We start from the raw sequence: 22,674 nt of genomic DNA on the forward strand, positions 1-22,674 counted from the left end.
CTCAGGGAAAACATCTTGAAGAAGACTACTCTAGAAAGAATGGTGAACTGTCTTAGAAAAGACTCCGTACGTTAAATAAAGTTTGACAAGGTTTTTGGAAGCGTAAGAGAAGTTTGAATATGTCTTAAAAGACTAACTGAAAAAGTTAAGAGATGTCTTACAGAAGACTACCTAGAAAAGGTTCTTAGTGAGGAATATGTCTTAGAGAAGACTGTTTGAAAGGGTTTGAAAAATAGAAAGGATAAGAAGGTGAGTCTTTAAAAGACTGTCTGAAAAAGGCTCCTAGAAAGGGTAAAGAGTGTTTGAACATGCCTTAAAGAAGACTATATGGAGAGATTGAAAAGTACCCTATAAATGCTCCTGAAAAGGATGTGAGAGTGGCATTGACATCATCTGATACTGAGCGACCTTTGCAACGTGCCCCCAGGTAATGGACTTGCCCCATGGGCTACTCAGCGTCCTTGAGAGATTCCAATGGATCTTGATGAGATTGCCCCATGTAAATGGGAAAATGACGGGTTATGCCCTGTGTGCACCTCAGCTATCTCAGTCATGTGTGAGAGATGCTTCTTCTTTCGACAAGCTTTTAAAAGCTACTTCGTCAGTCGGTAGGATTTTTGGACATTAACCATGCCCCATGCAACTTCTCCCTGATGTTAACATTTAAATCTATATAGACAAGTGTACTTTATAATGAAATGCAAATGCATACGTCTGTCTTGAAAGTTTGAAAACATTTTTTTTGAGTAAAACAAAGTTTTTTTATTTTAAGAAAGTGATATCAACTCAAGAGTTATAGTAGACCTTAAGGAGTCAGGATACCTTTAGTAACGCTATGCTTTCGAACTAACCATGCTTCAGTTAGGACTTTTAAAGGTTGTAACGTGGCCTGGTTCACGGTTTAAAGAAACAAAAGATAAAGGCTCAAAGTTTATTTGTACCCATCCCAATCTTCGTGATGTTCTCCAGTCCTATGCTCAGTTAGCTATGCATTTAGTCTCCAAAAGAATTTGGGAATTGTGACATTGACATTTATGATGGTTCAAAAACCAAAGGTTTATCTGCAAAGGCAGTCATTCTCCTTTTTTGTAGTATTTTCCTTTTGTCGAAGGTACATAGTAACCTTTTTTCGACTTTGTTATCCCTAACTTTTTTCTGGACTGTTTGTTTTAAAATTACAGTCAGCGGGATGCCCCAATTTTGCCTAAGTCTCCTTAATAGGTTTTGACTTAGCAGGCTCTTGTATTGCTTTCTTTTTCTTTGAGGACATTGACTGCCAGACTTAATGATGATGGGGAACCATCGGTGATTATGTTCAAAGGAACAACTTGGAATAATTAAGTTAACTGAGCAGCTACCCTACCCCAGGTTATATATTAAGGGTTTTATTTTGTATGAAGGAAAACTCCTACTTCTTTGGGCTCAAAGGGGTTGACGAGGGATTAACATCCTTATATCTCCATTTTTAGGGATTTGAACAAATGCCTGTACATCGTCAACACGGTCTGTTCGAAAGCATAGTGTATGAAATTGTGGTATCGTTTTCGTCATTCTCCCTCAAAAGGTGTACGACTTTAATCGAGAGTTGAATATCACAAAGAAGAAAACCGAGTAAAAACACAGTTTTAAATATAGTGAGAACACTAGGGATGAATCAAGACAAACGCAAGCAATGCATTAATGATTTTTGAAAAGTACATAGCATATGTCATAAGACTAATGTTTAAACAAACGGAAAGAAATTGCGAATGGAAACAAAACTAATGATCTAAGAAATCCTCCTTCTAGCCACCTATGGTGTTAGACTTGTGAGGATCTTCGAACTCAACGAGCCCTTCTTCAATCAAATCTTGGATCTTGTGCTTCAATGGACCACAATCCTCTGTATCATGACCAGGACTATCTGAATGATAAGCGCACCTGGCATGATGCTTGTACCCGGGAGCGGGGTTAGCCGGAGCTGAGTATGGAGGTAGCAGAGTTATCAGGTTCTAACTGAGCAGACGTTGCAAAGCTTGAGCCAATGGCATGTACAACGGAGTGAATGATCGTTTCGGCTTGGACCTCCAAGTGCGCTGGCCAACCTGTTGCTTTTGCTGATCCCTTTGTTGTGATACTGGAGTCTGATAACCCATGACTGCCCCCACAATGTTGGATTCCTTCTTTGCGTCATATTACTTCTTTGGAGGGTAGGAACCTGAGGGTGCCCCTTGTATCTTCCCATTCTTGATTCCGTTTTCAATTCTCTCACCAATGACTACCAGGTCCGAGAACCCTGAAGATATGCTTCCGACCATCTTGTCGTAGTATGGTCCTTGCAAGGTGCTCATAAATATGTCCACCAGTTCTTTTTCCATTAGGGGAGGTTGGACTCGAGAAGCCATTTCCCTCCACCTTTGGGCATACTCCTTGAATGATTCGTCCTTCTTCTGTGACATGTTTTGTAATTGCATCCGATTGGGTGCCATGTCCAGGTTGTACTTGTAATGTTTTAAGAAGGTGTTGGCCAGATCATTCCAGCTTCGGACAGAAGACTTCTCTAATTACATGTACCAATCAATAGACGCTCCGCTTAAGCTTTCTTGAGAGAAATGTATCATTAGCTTTTGGTCATGGGCGTAGGCAGCCATTTTCCGCACATACATGCGCAAGTGATTCCTCGGACATGTGAGTCCTTTGTATTTCTCGAAATCGGGAATCTTGAACTTGCGAGGGATAGTCAAGTCTGAGACCAAACTCATTTCGAAGGCATCCACATCGAAGGCATCATATCCTTCTACCACTTTTAGTCTCTCCTCCAGCGCCTTGATTTGTTCACTGTCCTTGGAGTCTTCCCCAGAGTTAGGGATAGACTGTTGTGTTTGAGGTGCTTGTTCTGTGTTGTCCACCTCTTGTACTCCGTATTGTAGATCCAGGTAATCATCGTCCTTAGGGACATTGCTAGCAGGAATGCGAACTGTGCGGGTTGTCCCTTTCGTTTGTGGAGTGGGGACAAATCCTTCTTGGGAGGTCTCTCCTTTCTCTTGGAATTGGATAGCCCTTCTGACAGATCGGGCCTGAGATTTGTCCTTATCCGGGCCAAAGCCTGAAACAAATCCTAGCAGCGGGTTTTTATCGTTAGGGATCTCATCCTGAACCAGGGTATCCCCAGACTGAACCTCTTTTGCCTTGTCTTGTTTGTCTAAGAGGGCCTTCATGAATTCTAGCATCTGAGCCATACCTCCTTTAACCTCTTCCACGCTGACCTTCAGTTGATCTACTTCCTCATGAAGGGCGGCTTGATTCTGTTCCAACTGATCCATTGATTTCCTCTGCTGAAATCTTGTTTGATAGTATGGTCGGGATGTTAGGTTATCCTTCCCAATGGTCCCTTACTCTGGAGATAGAAGAGGAATCTTCTCTTAATGTCATGAAAATGATGTGTATGCCATGCATGATATGTATGATATCCTTTTTTCTTTTTTTTTTGAATAAAATATGATGCAAGAATGCACATGATGTATGATGAATGAAAAAAGAAATAATAAAAATAATGATCAACACAATATATACATATAGCACAAATCACATAAGTTCATAGGTTCGACGTAGCGGCTCTTGGGAGCCAACCTTTTAATAGGGGGTGTTCTAGAAGGTCTCATGGGGTCGTTCGTAGCCTCCGAGACTTTTTGTCTCTTCGAATTTTAGAACAACTCATTTTATCCATGAGGTTCGAATTTTTGGGGTAGGTTCCCGGAGAGATCAGCTAAGTATCCGGTCCAACCCTCCACAAAGTCAAGCTTCGTTTCGGACCTTTCCAAATACCTAACCCACTCCGAGTGGAGTTATCAGTGAGACTCGTAAGGCGATTCATGTCCCCTTTTGGTCTCAAAGTTAACTCCCACACTTAGGGTTTTAACACTACGTAATATATCCAGCAGTATATAAAAATGTAATAGTTAATAAGAATATAAATATATTCACATAGACAGTTAAATATAAACATATTATAAATAATTAAATATTTTTAGACAAAAATAAATAAATAAACAATTTTTAAAAAATAAGAAATAATAAAAAAAATAATTATAAACCCTGAAAAAGGCGCGTTAGCCAAACCCTAAAAAGTTGCCAAACCTAAACCCTGCCAAAACCTAAAACCTATAGGAGCATAGTATTCACCATATTAGATATCCCCAGCAGAGTCGCCAGCTGTAGCAACCTGCCTAAAAATTTATGTTTTAGAGTCGCCACCTATTCTACCAAGGCGAATAGGAAACCTTACGTAGTTGAGAGATCAGGGTAAGATACTATATTCAGGTCGAGGGAAGGTGTTAGGCACCCTCAACCCTTTCCTATTGGCTTTGAATCTAAGGTAAAGGTTTATGGCTAAAATATTGAGGTTTTATAGCTAAGGAAATGAATAGGGGAAAAATTGAGATTTTAGGGTGGGGGACTCGCCTTGTTGCCAAGTGCCTACGTATCTCCTTATGGAGAATCAGAGTCAACGTAGTTCGGGGGACGGGTTGTACGCCCTTAAGGTTTGAAATTTGATTTGAAGGTTTGAAGGCTTTGAATAGCCTATCGTAGATAAACATCTGTATTTTTGAATTTGAAGCTTGAATGGATTTTAGAATTATTTTAGGGTTTGGGCGTACAACCCTGATTTGGCACAATTAACCGCAATGATCAATGGGTTTGATCATCATAGTCAAAAGATTAGGGGTTTTGTACCATTACCAATTCAAATCGATTGATTCGATTATCACTAATAACGGATTATTGTATTTTATTATTTTTATGAATTTTTATTTTGTATTGTTACCCCTCATAATCGACTAACACGATTACAAATAATAACAAATTAAATTTAAAACAAGGCAAGATTAATCATCACAATCAATAAGATGATTGCAACCATTTAATCGAATATAATTTATTTGTAATTTATTTAAATAATATTTTAATTAAAATTATCATTGCCCATAGCGATTAATCGATTTAATCGGCGCGAACAACAAATTAGATCTTTTAATATAAATATCATATAATAATTTATTTATGAAAAATAATTATTATACAATTAATACATATTAAAAGATATTTTAATTAAAACAAAATAAATAATAAAAATTATTTAAGTATATTAGGATTTAGATCCTGTATGGCAGCTTTGAGGGTGTATGGCATGGGTGTTCATCCTAAGGCGTATGATCTAGCTGAGTGGAGAACCAAGGGTGAGATATTGAGGGTACATAGTTACCTTAGGAGTTATGGGCGCACAGGATCACAATTGATAATTCAGAAAAAATATATGTGTGGGCGTGGGGATCGAACCCACGACCCCAGACTCGTACGAACGATTCCGTCACCATCCCAACTAGACAACACACGCGTTTGAAAACGTTCTTTAATAAAATATATAAAAAATTCAGTGACACAATGGAAAGCGCGCGCGCAGATTTAAATAAACCAATACGATGGCGCCACGCCATCATCTTCCCCACAGGCCTGCAAAAAACCTACAATTTTACCTACGATTTTGCTACGGATTTGCTAGAGTCCCTTTTCGTAGCAAACTTGATTGAAAATAGCGAATAGCTCCCCTGTACAAATAAATATTTCGCGAACCCCTCATTGTTTTCGTCCCATCCCCACGAACTCGACCAAGCCACTAATTGACCTCAATTTTGCCCTTACAGAAAACCCCTAATTGGCAAACCCTAGACCTTAACTCGGCAACAATGGTGAGTCACCCCAAACGCGCCCAGAAATCAAATTAGCTTTTAGGAAACGTTCACAGCATTCATTCAAATCATAACACGCAATCAAAACATCATAAGGATGAGTATATCATGCCAATCGGATTAAGTTTTACAACGACTTACCTCGGCTTGTGGGAGGGTATTCTGGGGTTGTTGGAGTCGTGCGATGGTCCAAGAAGCTTCAACAAACACCAGTGAACATATATCAATGCTTAGAATCCTTTGAAATGCCTCCAATCTCCAAAACCGACCTTGAGTTTTTTTTGAGTTTTTCTTTGTGAAGTTGTTAGAATGTTCTTGGCTGCAAACCCTTGTCCGAATCCTCTAGTCCTATGCCCTCTATTCACTACTTATAGAAGAGTGAATTAGGTTAAGAATTATAGCCCAAAAGCTTCTTGAATCCAATCTTGATATTTTTGAGAAAATTGATTTTAAATCTTTTATCCAAACCTTCTATTTTGGTCCAAAATTGTATCAATTTCTTCCTCCACCAATAATCCACGAAAATATATGATTTTCAGCCATAAATGTTGATTGAAAGTAATTTATGTGAATATTTTTGACACAATATTTGATTTTCTTTTAATTAAATTACTTTAAATCATTAAAAAATGAAATAAAATTATATTAATTAAAATAGAAGGCAAAATTTGTGGCATGTGGTTTGGGTAGCTTGTGGACCAAGTTTGAGTCATAGAATATAGACCCATTTGCAAGAAATCCAACTTAGACCTCCTTTATTTCACATTTGGTCCTCACAAATCGCCCAACTTTGATCAATCATATCTCACTCAATTTTTAAGCTATGAGGGAGTTCTAAGACTTTTTGGAAACCTCAAGAGGTCCTCTATAAGCCACTTTGGAATATATTTTTCATTTGGAGCTTTTATCTTGGCCATATCCTCTTTGGGAAAAAACTGCTTTTGGAGGATGCCTGAAAATGACCTGTAATCTTTTGCATTGTATCTCTCAAATGATTCATTTCTAGCCCTGGCTTCTGAGAGACAAAGTTGTAGGGAATCCAATTTCCTTCAAAATAGGCTTTGAGTGGGGAATTTTTGATGTTCCATGTGAAAGTTATGCCCAGTCAAAGTTGGGTTGACTTTCTCCTAAGAAACCCTAATTTGAACCTTTTTGCATTTGTTCATCTCTGAGTTTCTATTAATGGAATCATGATCAATCTTTGATCAAATGATGGTTATGCACCTCCATGCTTGATGTTTGACCAATGATCAATGTTTGAATCATGCTTTGATTGCAGTTGACCTTCAAGTTTGACTCAGTTGACTGTGGATCTTGGGGATTGTTTGAGCAAAGCTTTGGCACTGAATCTTGAACCTTGAATCATCGTGAATGGAACATGGAGGGCAAATTTTGGGGTATGACACATTGTTGTTACTTTGATTGGCTACATTTGGTAAAACAAAATGACCAACACAAGGTGTGAAATATGAAGAGGCATCATGTGGGACAAGATGTTCCAGCATGAAGTGTAACATCTGGCCTCAGTCAGTTAGCTAAATTTCGTGAGTAAATTAAAGCGTGATTATGGTTGTTTACATGAAGTTTGTTTATCCAAATCAGTTTGGAAAAATGTTTTATTAAATCATAATCCATAGAGGTTGAAGAACATTATTTGGATATGGTTTAATTAAAAGGATTTGCATTGAAAAAAAGATGAAGACTTGATTTGATTGGATTTGCTGTGAAGAAAAGATTTATTTGAACTTTCCATAAAGGAAGATTTGTTACAAATTTAGTTTATTGACTATGCAAAGATATTGATTGAAGATTCATTCTATGAAGATATTTAATTGTATATGTTTTTAATTAAAAATATTTGGATTTGCATTAAATGAAAAAAATCTCTAATCTTTATTAAAGATGTTTTAAAGTGTGGTTCAGTTTTGACAAGAGGTTTACTCTGAATCCCTTACTAGAGAAGTTGGAACTATGTTTAATATCAAGTAAATATTTTATTTAAATTGTTCAAAGATTCATAATTTTGTTAGATGGATAGATGTCATGCCAATTGTTCCAACGATTTGTACGACAACTGTCTCGGACTGTTATTTGATGAGCAAGACAAATTGAAGTATATCTTATCCTTTTAAGATTTGGTTCCTTTTATGTTATTTAGGAGATATATGTGTGCTAGCTTGAGTTTGATTTTGAAAATATCTTATTTCAGCAAGATTTCATGTGGAGTGCTTAATTTGTATAAATCAAGGATCTCAATCTTTCTAATAAAGATTTGATTGATTATGTGAGTTTTTGGAGGATGTAATCTGAATCTAATAAAACAAAAATAAATCAAGGTGATCAATCAAGATTGGAAAGCTGTTGGAAAAAAATTGGTTTGTGCCATATCTCTAAGGTTTTTATGATAACAAAGTATTTTTAGAACAATTGAGTATACTAATATATGTTCAAGTGTGCAGGATCATAGACTAAAATTTGTGATATAAACCTAATAATGGTACTAAAAAAGAATATTTAAAGAGATGCTAAAAGATCCAGAATCTGAAGGATCAGAACCTGAGAGTCAGACTCTAAAGACTCAAACTCTAAACTAGACCAACTTCTGAAGACCAGAGTCTGAAGAAAGTCAACCTATGAAGATCCAAATTCTGAAGGATCAAAAGCTAGGATCCAGACTCTGAAGACTCCGACTTTGAAGCAGATCAACATAAGATTGAAGAAGACTCTGATACTCAAAGGTCATTTTGTCTTCTTCTGATCATGTGAAGAATCAAATAAAAATCTAAAAAGACAATAGTGATGTAACAACTAATTCCTTTTGAAGAAAAGGAAATTCAAATGTCTTTTTCAACGGAATTATCAATATCAAGAAGCATTCGAAAGTCTATGATTAAGCTTCTCCAATACTCTCATGTGCAAGCTCTTTTCTTCAACAACTCTTTTTTGTCTCACTATATAAGGAGCAGAAGACTTGAAGAAAAACAACCAGTCCTTGATAATTAAAAGAGATGTTACTATATCAAATAAAAAGTACGAGTTTAACTTATAATTTCTTATCATTTGTATATCCTAGAAATTCTTAAGTCGCAAGGGTCTTATTGAGTTGTATCTTGTTTGTACCTCTAATTGTATATCAAGTGTAATATTCAAACAATCTTGTATATGATTAGGATAGATTGTTAGAAGACTCTTGATTGTATGCTTGAGCATCTGAAGTCTCTTGCTTGTGTGCTTGAGCATTAGATGTCTTTTACTTGTGTGTTTGAGCATTGGAAGCCTTTTGCTTGTGTGCTTGAGCAATTGTGATCCAAAGTGATTATAGTGACATCTCTTGAAGGTACAAGGGGACTGAAATACTCTTGTTTTGTGGGATGGATTGGGATAAAATTGATTGCGTCTCTCTTCTGTTTACTCTCTACCTCATAACTTATTTTATCCACTGCAAATAATCAGATTCTAGACCTTGTGTTCAGAATCTGATAAAAGTGTCTTAAAAAAAAAGCTAACACAATCCACCTTCAAAATCCTCATTATTGAATATTGATCTCATATACTTTTTAGAAGTCCAATCGAATTCATGATGGGCTTTTGGAGCTAGATCTTTTTTGCTATATAAGGGGTTCATCTCCTTTGTGAAGACTTAGAGCTTGAGAGAAATATCTTATCTATAGGAGAGTTTTAGTTGAGTCTTTTCTTTGAATTGTTTGGTTGCAATACTTTGTTCCTATATACTAATTCTTTAAGCTTTAGAATAAAGTATTTGTGAGTGTTTCATTTTTCCATCTTTTAAATCATATTACACTTGGGAGAGTGCTTGAGAGAGTGAAAGGGGTCTCTTATTAAGGGAAGCCTGAACAAAGCTTCACGGGTAATATTAGAAAAATGGCGTTGAACTGAGAGAGTTCAAAGTAAGATCATATGTCCTTCTCACTATTGAAAGTGGAAAAGTTATATAGGGAGTCCTAAATAGCAATGCACGAGTAGTATTAGGAAGAAGGGAATCGAACAAGGGTTATTCATCTAAGACATTTTATAGTAATACTATTGTGAATTGATTTCTTTTCTTGGGTTGCAAGCCCCTCGGACGTAGGTGATGTTGCAACGAACTGGGTTAACAATACTTTACAGTTCTTTATTGTCATATGATTTATTTTCAATTAATTGTCAAATCTGGTATAAAATGTTGAACACATTGTCTTAGACATCGTGTCCAACATCTGTCCTACGAAGATCAGAATTTCAAAGCATAAAGTGGCTCCAATCAGATACGTTAGAAATCATCTCAAGGAGCATAAAAGCTTGAAATTCTTAAGGGTGAAGAAGTCCCCAAAACTTGGATTATTATAAAAATGAGACATTACCATAGTTAAAACGAAGTATGGCCAGTAAAATATGTAACGTCGAAGTATGGCCAATTTAATATTAGCACATCGAGATAACACTCTCTTCCCCTGAATGGGAGTGGAGTTTTAATGAGACACCTTAAGTATTTTAAATAAATTGTATGTCTCTGGTCAAGTACCAAGCTCGGCTAGGAAAAACGGACTTCTACGGGAACTCAAGCAGGAACCCACTAGACTCTCCTTGCGCTTATCTAACACTCCTTTTGGAGCAATTTAAAGGAACCCATCGGGATCTCCTTGTGCTTATCTAAGACTCCTCTTGGAGCACCAAACAGGAATTCTTCTCGCTCTCCTTGAGCTTATATAAGACTCATATTAAAGTAGCAAGCAGAAACCCACTAGGATCTCCTTGCGCTTATCTAAGATTCCTATAGAAGAACCAAGTAAGACCTCATAAAGATCTCCTTGCGCTTATTTAAGACTCCTATCAGAGCACAAAGCAAGAATCCTATGGGCTTTCTTTGCGCTTTTATAAGACTCCTATTAGAGCACCGACCCGGAACCCACTAGGCTCCCCTTGCACTTATCTAAGATTCATATGGGTGCACCAAGTAGGAACCCACTAGGCTTTCCTTGCCCTTATAAGACTATGATTGGAGTACTGAGTATGAACCCATCGGGATCTATTTGCTCGGATTTAAGACTCTTATTGAAGCATCGAGCAAGAGCCCATTTGGCTCTCCTCGCACCAATACAATGGTTAAACACTCACACAACAATTAAAATATAACATAGAGAAATCATAATGAAAAACATACCAAAGAGAAACATAATACATATCGATGAAAAAAGGAGAATTACAATGAAAAAATTATCCCTTACTAGGGACATGAAATTATTCAGGTAGTTACAATAAAACACAAACAACAAACAGACTAGATGTTAGGGTTAGCCTCAGATAGATTCTCCACAAAGGGACTTCCTTCCTTTTTTAATGGTCGCTCTGGTAGACTTTCTTGTCTTCAAAGAATTGTTGCCTCAAGGACACCTTCCATATTTTTTCGGCCTCACGATCAGTTTCCTACACAAGACAACCATTCACCACTATCTTGAAGTAATCCAGCTCACTGAGATCAAGCTTAGGTTACAAAAAAAGTGTCCAAGTTTTTGCTTTCTTAAACCCTTGATCCTCCGAGAGGAGGCCATCCATTTGAGCCTATTCAAGATCCATTTTGAGACTATCCACCTCAGCCTCAACTTCAGCAAGCTTGTTATGTTTTTTCTAGAAAGACATCTTTAAAGATTTTTTTCCTTCATAAAGGGATCTCTTTCTTGTTCCACCTTCAAGAGAGCGTCTTGGGAGTCTTTCGAATATTTCTCGAGATTGGTCATCCTTTCTTTGGCAAAGGTCAGTAGGTTTTGGCTAACCTCTTTAATTTTCTTCGTCTTCTTCAGCTTGATTCTTAGGCCATTTTCTTTCTAGGCTGATAAGTCTAAATCTTTGAACAATGTCCGCCTTAGCATGACACTCATCATCAAGTAAGTTCCAAGAAACTGAAGCAATTTTTAGCTCTCAACTAACTCACCCTCTTTATCTCACTAAGTTTGGCGGGGGTCATAACATGTGATGGCAAGGGGCTCGCTCACCTAATATAGAGGAAACCTATACGACTCATTTTCCTTGTGGATAACCTCGTGGAACTGGGTGTTGCCTTTAACTCTAACGAGCTTATTCTTCTTATTATTGTAGTTAGAAGTGTCGGGAGAAAGGATAGTCCTCCCTAAGATAGCGCACACAGAATTGTCCTAGTCACGGATCTCAAATCCTCTAATAATTGTCCAACTATTCAGATGTAGTTGAGAGGGAGCAACGTTGAGTATCTGAAGAATGTCAGATTCAAAGAGGGTTAAGAGTGTTGAGAATCAAGTGTGAGAAAGAAGTCCCATAATAATTATAAAAGGGAAGATTGAACACTTTATAAGTGAGAGAACCCACACATATATCACCTTAATGTTTTGGGTGAATAAGTGATGTGTCTCTCACAAAGGTGTGTTGCTCAAAGGAAAGTCTCACAAGGTAGAAATTCTCCTCACTAGACCCCCCCCCCCCCGAATTGTGCTAACAGTGGTATCACGAGCCTTTGGTTTCGAGTGAAGGGACTGACTTACTTGTATCGAAAGTACTCCCCACAGGTGGTTGATAGGAGGTGTCTCGTTAAAAGAGTGTTAACGGCGGTAAAAGTGTATGTGTGGAAGAAAGAGCTTCCATTTGAGAGGAATGATTGTGTACAGACTCACACTTGAGGGAGGGTGTTGAGAATCAAGTGTTGAGGAAGAAGTCCCACATTGATTAGAAAAGGGAAGATTGAACACTTTATAAGTGAGAGGACCCACACACCTATCACCTTAAGGTTTTTGGTGAATATGTGGTGTGTCTCTCACAAAGCTGTGTTGCTCAAAGGAAAGTCCCACAAAGTAGAATGCTTCTCGCTCGACTCCCAATTGTTGCGCCAACAAAAGGATACCAACCAGAATGTCTTCAAAACCTCTGACGTAAAAGTAGAAGTACACATTCTCTACCCCCGGGAGGTCGTCGTATATAAACCTTCTCACATCGAACACAAGGCTCCAAGATTATGTCGGCCTCATTATCAGTGTTAGACAACTTCAAGTCCACTCGGAAAGCCTCCACCCAATCATCATCAAGACAAAGGGAATTACTTCAAGTCCACTCGGAAAGCCTCCACCCAATCATCATCAAGACAAAGGGAATTCAGACTTGAGATTTCTTCACATAAGAAAATTGAGTGAGAAGTGGAGAGCTCCATGATAAATTCGACCGAACCTAAGGAATAAGACACCAAATCATTGTCACTATCGCTAAACGAACTATAATAAAATCAAAACTGTGAGTTGGTGACACATGATTTAAGGGTGAAAATTTTGTTAATTATGAGCCCGAGGTAGAGCAATTTCCCATGGATGGATGCTCTTGGTCAAATTCAAAAATATTTCTAATATGAGTTCTTAATACTATTAGAGAATTATGATGGTAAATTGTATTAGGTATGTGTACTCACCAATATAACCTCCAATTCAATTTAGATTGGTTTGCATCCATTGAGGCTTGGATTGATGTCTTAGGTCATTAAGTTCGGGCCATGCTTTGCATTCCACCAAAAAGCACATTGACATACTTGTAACTTGGTTCAGTTGCATAAAAGCACATTTTATGATGTTACAATTAGAAAATTCGTATTAAAGGTAAGTTGTCTTAGTTCTTGAGAAACGGTCGGCATATAACTATGGGCATGATGGAGCTGATGTCGAGGGGATAGAAAGAAGTGTAGTACTAGTAAATTGGGAGAGAGAAGAGAAGGGACAATAAATTTGTGTTCAATATTTTAGGTAACTCTCATAGGACATGGTTGGTTTAATGTGGGAGGGTGTTGAAAGCATTAAAAGTTTTATGGGGTGTTTAATAGCATAGGTCATCCAAGGTCGTGGTTTGTTTTAATGGCTGAAGAGGGTGTTGAGAGCTTTAAAGATATGAATATTATGAGCGATCCAATTGTGGAAGTTGGAGTTATTGTAAGCATTAAAGAAGAACCATTGGCATTTAAAATTTCTTCTTCATCTGTTTACACACCCACAACATTAATGACTATGTCATCCCTACTTCATTTCTCACCGCCTTTCATAACTCCTAAATTCAGCACATACTCTCTCCTAACTAGTATCTTAACCATGTAACACTTACATTGAACTTTAAGAAATTAGATACATAAGTCATTTCATTTTCGTATTGAACTTTAAGATACACAAAAGTTTTTACTATACTCTGATATCGAAGATTTTGTCTCCATCCAAATAGGAATGATGAAGTGGGATTGTGGTGATCAGGATTCGAATTTGAGATTTAACTCTAAATTGCCTTAGAGTTAAATCATAATGTTGTAACAATAAAGACGTTTAAAATATACTATAAACTAATTTTAACTAATAAAAATATTTAATCTATTCTTAAAATACCATCCAATTGATTCAAATTGTACTAACTTAAAAACAATTTAATTCGTCTTTTTATTACACAACAAAATTAAATGTGATTATATTTCTTTTACCTTATGGTTGAGTCTTGAGAGAGTACATCTTCTTGACATAAATATAAACCAAAATATGACTGTTTATTTGACTCAAATACAATCAAATTTAAAGTGCCTCTACCATACTTATTGTTATCATTCCAAAAATATCAATCAATTAATGTTCTCATCAAACAAATTTTCCTAGAAATATACACAAAGAAAACTTTTGTTTGAGACATACAATTATATACTTTTATCACATAAAAAAGTTAAATAAAATTGTATTATTAATTAGTCTGCATTTGGTTATCAGCTATGTTATTATTTCTTCACAAAATTAAATACTATGATGTAATGGATAAATAAATTTTAGTACTATAATGTAATGTCATATTCATATCATTTCAGAAATATGGATGAATTTATCACCTTTTGATTTTTACTCATAATTTTTTTCTTTATTAAAAAAAATGTACTGGCTCATAGGTCAGTAATTAATTTAATCCAGAACCAACATGGAAAAGCAGTTATACGTAAGCAAAAGCCTTCTATTAAGACTTTCAACTTTTGCTCACATTAAATTCTCCTTTGCAGTTAGTTACACAAGTCTAAGAGATAGATAGACACATTAAATCCTATATAAACACCCAAGTCTTGTGCTACATTTGATCACAACAGATAGATACAAATCACCATTTGAAAACTATGGTATCTTTATTCAAAGCACTGTCCATGACTCCGAGAACCGATGTTAACGACGAGTTCGAAGCGTCGACGAAGAAAAGAAAGTGGGAGGAACCATTTACTGAAGAGTTTTTTGATAAGAAATCGACTTTCGATATAAAGCCTCGCCTTAAGACGATGTTTCCGTCTGATAAATGGCGTCAATACTTAAGTATTCAGGTATATATGTGTTGTATATGTTACATATATTGTAGAAGAAATAGAAATTTCATGTGATAGCATATCTTATACTTTTTTTTTATGTGCAGTCAGGGCAGATACAGTTGTGTAACACGAAACTGGACGAGACTGCGACTGAAGACTCGAATTTACGAAGCGTTCGAGTGCTTCCTTCTGATCAGATGAGCTTAGACCTTGAGCTAAACCTGACATGTGAATCACAGAGGAGAAAAGAAAGCAAGACTAGTTGTGATGAGATTACTGAGAAGCGTAATTCTGGTAATTCGCCGAAGAATTTGACAAAACATGATGATGACCTTTGTGGTGATCAATCGAACAAGTGTAAGAAAGATGCGTCGGGCGGTTTAAACGGTTCGCCGTCGTGGCTGTCGACGAGCGAGGGAGATTACAAAGAGATGGTTGCAACAGTTTGTATGCAGTGCCATATGTTGGTAATGCTATGCAAGTCATCACCTGCTTGTCCTAACTGCAAATTCATGCACTCGCCAGATCAGAACCCTTCGAAATTCTTGAAGAGTAGGTGCAGCAGCTTCTTCTGTTCTAGTTAGGAACTTGCAGATACTACTCTTCTAGAAATTTTCAGCTTTATATACAGCATGGCATGGACCAATCCTATGTTATCTATGTTGTTCATTTCACTTTTCTATATATATCTAGCCTAGTATATATTCATATCATCATATTATATTATGTACATATCTTGGACTCCACTCCACTCGATCATCTATATTTATCCGCGTCAACAAAGAAAAACCAAGCCTTGTCCCATTAAGCAGGTCGACTACATGGATCGAATTCCGCTATAATGTTCGATCTCATTATGTCCTTCAAAAGCAAAATAATTCAAGACGTAATAGTAACTGATTACACGATCGAAAGGCCCTACAGAGTCTAAAGGACACGAAGTTTTTACAATAAAATAAGGCAAATGGTAGGTTTGTTCGGTTGGAAGTTAGTACTATTATTAACTTCTAGAGATATTAGTGGTTACTAGTGCTTTGATTCATGAAACATTCACATTAATATTTTGAAAAATTCTATATAAAAAAAAAAAAATTGTCAAAATTTTTGAATGGTGTGACATTGTTAGTTACTTCCAACTACCCAACCCTTGACAACTTTCCTAACTCTAATAATGGCTTTGCTTAAATCTATAAATCTCTAGTACATTTAAGTACATTTACATCCAACATTAAATGCATATTGGATTTGGATGTGTAGCCTCACTGTCATTTAATTTCTTTGCACCATAAATGCTAAGGAAAGAGAGATACACAAATACACAATCCATAATCCTTACTTTATCCACTTGAAAAAACCATATTTATAAGACATATATTGCTGGAACTACCATGTCAGCTGCATTTATGAAATGTTTCGTCTCGCAAGTCTATTGTTGAAGAGAAGAGTTGAGATTTTGCTATAACTAGACTTTCCTTCGCCTTCGGCCTAAGGTAAAATTGACGCAAATTTGGCTGGGAAGCTTGCAGATAAAGTAATCATTACATGTACTTGGAAACTCTAGTGTAAATTATGTCACATCTCATGTTTGGTGATGCTGTTTATGTTAATGTGTTTAGTTTGTTTGATTTGGTTTCTGATTTCAAAGAATCGTGTCGGTGGTAACAGAAAGCAACTATCATCTGGTTTGCAGGGTTCATTCTTGGTGAGATTTGCATAGTCTTGTATAATTGAATCTATCAAGATAGAGTAAACATTGGACCCGCGATTATTAAATATCATAACTCTATGTACCTATAAATCATTGAAGATACTCAAGATAGTAGGTAAACACAGTTAAGAGATGATGATTTCATTGATTTAGAAAATCATCAAGTTTTTAAGTAGTGTACTATCAAGGATTGCACAAAAGGGACGAAACGATGATCGATCAGTGTACTGTAAGAAACTTCTTGTGTTAATTGATAGGTCCCAAAATTAACTCCGTTTTCTGATAGTTGAAATGAAAATGTGATACACACGTATAGATAGATGTATGCAATCAAGGACAATGAGGAAATACATATGCAAATTTGATGAATAAGGCTCTAAGTTTCTTTTGAAATAAAGAAAGTTTTAATTGGTCTATGCATTAGCATTACTAAATTCATCAAAAATGTAAAAGGGGATAATCAAGAGCATGGAGATGAATTATGATACTGAAAATGAAAGTTTGGCATAAGAAGCCTTAGATTGAGTTCAAATTAAGATTTCAACTATGGCAAATAATAAATTGATGTATCTATGTTATTTTCAGGAATTACAAAATCATTGTTGGTGATTTTAGTATCATCAATGCATTTTGGTAGTAATGTGATTTACTATAGGCCAATGCAATTATGCGTTAAGTTTGAAACGAGTTAGGGTAGTGCGGAGTGCACGCTCGTCAAGCCAAACGCGTAATTGAATATGAATAATAGAAACGGGCATAACGTTTCGTTTGAATAGTTGCACCCGTTCCCAACGGACATAACGATTCGTTTGAATAGTTGCACCCGTTCCAACAGACATAACTGTTTTCCGAAAAGGTGTGTCTATTCGTTTCTATTATTGGTCTCCTATATAAGGAGTCTTTTGGTCTCGATTTAAAATACGAAATTACATACTTCCTCTCTACATTCTGATCTGTTCTCCATTGTCAGAAACAGATTGTTCTTCAAGAATTATCCCCGCAAAGATTTCGTGAACCCAGACAAGAATAGGGTCGAAATACTTTGTTCGGAAAGTGAACGAACACGATTCTTGAAGATATCCAGGATTATCATACCAAATTCTCTAACAAACGAACAAAGTATTCTTTCTGATAATCATGGCTAGAGGAGGAAGCACCGTCAAGGAGATGACTAAAAGTTTCGGAAAATTGGACAAGTTTCAAGGACAATTTACATATGGTGAACACAGGAAAAATTTACATCAAGAATCCGGGTACGTGTTTATTTAAAAAAAAAAAAAAAAATTAAATCATTATGAAATTTATAATATTAAGTTTCAAATATGAAATTTTACTAATCATAGGTATCAAAGTTTTGTTGTGGATATTATAATTTTTTAGTAATTATTAATCCATGCGTATAATTCTGTAATGCATGTTCTCCAATACATCATTTTTATTTGATTAAGTTATACTGCCGTAATTGTTCAATGTTATATAAATATTTCATGGGTGAATAATATATATAATTAAATAATGAAATTTTTTCAAAAGTAATGCATAAATCCTGGTTGAAGTGGATTCCTGTAACTATGTTTAAACCGGTTTAAATTGTTGTAATTGAAAGTTCGCATATCAAAGTTTTCAATTCAGAGCTGGATGCATTACTAATATAATTTGAATTGTGTATGCATAACAGTTTTTGGTATATAATTTTATGTTTCTGGAAATTATATAAAAGTCTTTTGTATCAATTCAAAGTGTTTTATATCAATTCAATATACGATGCCGTAATTAAATTTGTATGACATGTATATATAATTGAAAACAAAATACAACCATGTTACTGTAACATGGCCTATTGGTAAGGCGTGCTCCTTTTACCAAAGAATATCACGTTTGACTTCAAGGGGTGTCAATTTTGAATTAAAATAACTTTTTACAAATAGTAATAAAAAGAGTTCAAAATTGATAAAATACAATGGTTTAAACAAGCAACCCTTGAGACAAAGGGTAGATACTTTACCATCTGAACCAGCGAAATTATTGATGTTATATTTGAATATGAAGAGATATAAACTTTCATTATCTAGTGCAGAATTTAATATAAAAGAGTAAAAAATTAAATTCATATAATTTCAAATTATGATTGTTTGTGATTAATTGGTGGCTACAATTTTGATAGAGAAATATATTAATGTTTCCTTATGAGGTTTATTATTATAAGACATATAAAGAGCATCTAAGGATGAATCGTGACTTATATAGACCTCTGAATTTGGAATCTAATTTAATTATTAAATTCAGAGATGTGAAATTTTGAGAACCTTATCTTGGAGGATAAGGAATTCAAGTTTTTGGCAAATGAAGAACCTTGTGAGGAAAGTTCTTCGCGGATTGTTGAAACACAAACCGAAAGTAAGTCAATGATTGTTGAAAAACAAATCGAACATAGAATAAAAGAAAGCCTAAAAGGCTAAGGATCTAGGACCGAACAAAATCAATTTCCGACATATTTCTTGTATTTAGTAGAAGAAAATAGTGAAAAATTTGTTCTTAAGATTCTAATTATTCTTCAAGTCGAAGATGGTCCTAAGATTTAAAATGAAGAGGTAACTTCAAGGGACTTCTTTTAGAAGGATGTTATCCAAGAAAAAATGGATTCAACAATCTCAAACCATACTTGGTTGGAAACAAGTGAGTGTTTAGAAGGAAGTATCATAAAGATGGTATACTAAACACCTACAAGTCTAGATTAATAGCCAAGTGTTTAGACAAGGAATGTGTTAATTATTTAAACACATATGCACTAGTAGCAAGGACGACAACAATTAGAATATTGTTTGCATTAGTTTTTGCATGAACTTATAGTTCATCAAAAGGATGTCAAAATGACATTCCTAAAATGGAGATCTCGATGAGGAGATTTACATGGAGAAATCAGAAGGTTATATACTTTCTACTGATGAACAAAAAGGTGTACAAGCTTGTTAAAACCTTGTATGGATTAAAACAAGCACCAAAATAATGGCATTAAAAGTTTGACTTTGTCATTGTAAGATTCTCCGATTAAGGAGGAAACTTACAAATTAAAAAGGAGACATACAAGTTAGGGGGAGAATTCTCAATCTTATCAAAACAAGAATTCAAAGAGTATGTCATCATCAAAAAAGGGGAGATTGTGAAGAATATATCTTATATCTAATTTTGATGAAGACAAAGGTTATCAAAGAGGAAAAAGGATCAAAAGTTTCATGCACATCAATGATGAAGTTGATCAAGAAGGTTGAACATAGAAATTCAAGTGAAGATTTGAGAGAAGTGAACATAACCAAGGTATTCATTGCAATTTATATTATACTATTTTAAATTGCTCTTAATTTCATCTCTCACTTCATCTGAAAACCTTCTTGCATCATCATGCATGATTATCTAAATATATTTCTTCATATAATTCTTGTGACAAGTGTTTGTGCATAAAGTTGATGACATGTTGATCTTTGGCACCGACCAAAATCAAGTTGATAAAACAAAGAATTTCTTGTCGTCAAAGTTCTCCATGAAAGATATGGGAGAAGCGGACGTTATTCTTGGTATTAAGATTAAACGGAAGAATAAGGGGATTGTAATTATGCAATCTCATTACATTGAGAAAATACTTAAGAAGTTCAATTATGGAAATTGTTCTCCAGTAAGTACTCCCATGGATCCAGGAGAAAAGCTTATGCCAAATACAGGTAAACCTATGGATCAACTCGAATACTCAAGAGCTATAGGCTCTTTGATGTATGCTATAATTAGCACTAGACCGGATATTGCTTATGCGGTTGGAAAGTTGAGCAGATTTACTAGTAATCCTAGTAGACATCATTGGCATGCGATAACTAGGGTATTCAAGTACTTGAAGGGTACTATGAATTATGGATTGTCATATATGGGATTTCCTTCGGTGTTAGAGGGTTATTTGGATGCTAGTTGGATAAATAATGTTGAAGATTCATCCTCTACAAGTGGATGGATGATCTTGCTTGGGGGAGGTGCCATCTCATAGGCTTCCAAGAAGCAAACATGTATAACTAGTTCCACAATGGAATCTGAGTTTGTAGCATTAGGTGCTGCTGGTAAAGAAGCAGAATGGCTATGGAACTTGGTATATGAGATTCCGATATGACCTAAACCGATATCATCAATTTCTATCCGTTGTGATAGTAGTGCCACACTGGCTAAATCATATAGTCAAATATACAATGGAAAGTCTAGACATTTGGGTATTAGACATAGTATGATTAGGGAATTGATCATGAATGGGGTGATATCTATTGAGTTTGTTCGGTCGCAACAAAACTTAGCTGACCACTTGACGAAGAGGTTAGCTAGAGACTTAGTGGAAAAGTCGGTAATTGGGATGGGATTAAAGTCCATTTAAATCTATTAGTTATGGTATACCCAATTCCCTTCTAATACAACGTTAGAAGTAGAATTCAATGTGGAAAGATCATAGTTAAAGATTGGAGCAATTGTGTTTATTTTCCCAAGGTATGTGCTCAGACCTGCAAGTGATGGCTAGGTTGAAGTATATCTTCTTAATGGTTCTTTTGAAAAATTGCTAATGCAGGTGCAAGATTAAAAGGATCACCTATGTGAGCATGAAGTTTTGCCGCTTCAAGAAGCTTGGACTTGGCTTCCTATATGCTTATTAATGGATAAGGACACATGGCTTGTAAAGTGTCAAGTATGAATAGTAGAGTATTGTAAGAAACATATGTGTACTATATCTTTAGATATTCAAATGGATTGACGGGTTCAATCATTATGACACCCCGATTTTCGAATATTTGGAATGTGTATTTGTACTAAGATGAAAATTCAATCGTAAGACATTTTCTTCTATGCATTTGTTTGATCATTATACATGTAAAGTAAATCAAGGATTATACTAAAATGGGGGGAGTTTGTTGGTGATTTTAGTATCATCAATGCATTTTGGTAGTAATGTGATTTACTATAGGCCAATGCAATTATGCGTTAAGTTTGAAACGAGTTAGGGTAGTGCGGAGTGCACGCTCGTCAAGCCAAACGCGTAATTGAATATGAATAATAGAAACGGGCATAACGTTTCGTTTGAATAGTTGCACCCGTTCCCAACGGACATAACGATTCGTTTGAATAGTTGCACCCGTTCCAACAGACATAACTGTTTTCCGAAAAGGTGTGTCTATTCGTTTCTATTATTGGTCTCCTATATAAGGAGTCTTTTGGTCTCGATTTAAAATACGAAATTACATACTTCCTCTCTACATTCTGATCTGTTCTCCATTGTCAGAAACAGATTGTTCTTCAAGAATTATCCCCGCAAAGATTTCGTGAACCCAGACAAGAATAGGGTCGAAATACTTTGTTCGGAAAGTGAACGAACACGATTCTTGAAGATATCCAGGATTATCATACCAAATTCTCTAACAATCATGATCATAGAAATTGTCTTGTCATGGAGTGGTTAAGAAAATGAATGAAGTGGTGGATTGTGTTCCAGTCTCTAACCTGGGACAACGACATTAGAATGAGGAAGGAAAAAATGTAAGATATTAGAGATATTAAGATCACCCGTTTGTGGGTGAGAATAACACTACTGATTTTGACTTTGATTTAGTTGTTTTATATATATATATATATATATATATATATATATATATATATATATATATATATATATATATATATATATATATATATATATATATATATATATATATATAGGGAGCATATCCGGTGAGAACTGATAACTATTGTGAGAAACGAGAACTAACGATATCAATCGTCTGATTTAATTAAAGCTCAGGATTTATTTATTCTATATATAAATCACCTTATTGAATTCTTTTCTACTATGCTTAAGATTTACAAATTCTATAATAATATAATCTTACCATAAATAATTTTCT

General features: G+C 35.5%; 1 protein-coding gene across 1 annotated transcript; it reads left to right on the forward strand.

The window, feature by feature from the left end:
• Window positions 1-14,771: 14,771 nt before the first annotated feature.
• Window positions 14,772-15,758, forward strand: LOC131656210 (uncharacterized). The gene is made up of 2 exons (XM_058925970.1): window positions 14,772-15,060; window positions 15,150-15,758. The coding sequence occupies exons 1-2, from the start codon at window positions 14,863-14,865 to the stop codon at window positions 15,627-15,629; spliced, it is 678 nt and encodes a 225-aa protein (XP_058781953.1). The 5' UTR covers window positions 14,772-14,862; the 3' UTR covers window positions 15,630-15,758.
• Window positions 15,759-22,674: the final 6,916 nt, after the last annotated feature.

Source organism: Vicia villosa, linkage group LG3 (genome assembly GCF_029867415.1).
Source record: "Vicia villosa cultivar HV-30 ecotype Madison, WI linkage group LG3, Vvil1.0, whole genome shotgun sequence".
Lineage (NCBI taxonomy): Eukaryota > Viridiplantae > Streptophyta > Magnoliopsida > Fabales > Fabaceae > Vicia > Vicia villosa.

Excerpts from the sequence above, each read along its gene's own strand:
- LOC131656210 (XM_058925970.1), top strand. The coding sequence starts at position 14,863 with ATGGTATCTTTATTCAAAGCACTGTCCATGACTCCGAGAACCGATGTT. Across the intron at positions 15,061-15,149 it reads GTCAATACTTAAGTATTCAG|TCAGGGCAGATACAGTTGTG; the intron begins GTATATATGTGT and ends TTTTATGTGCAG.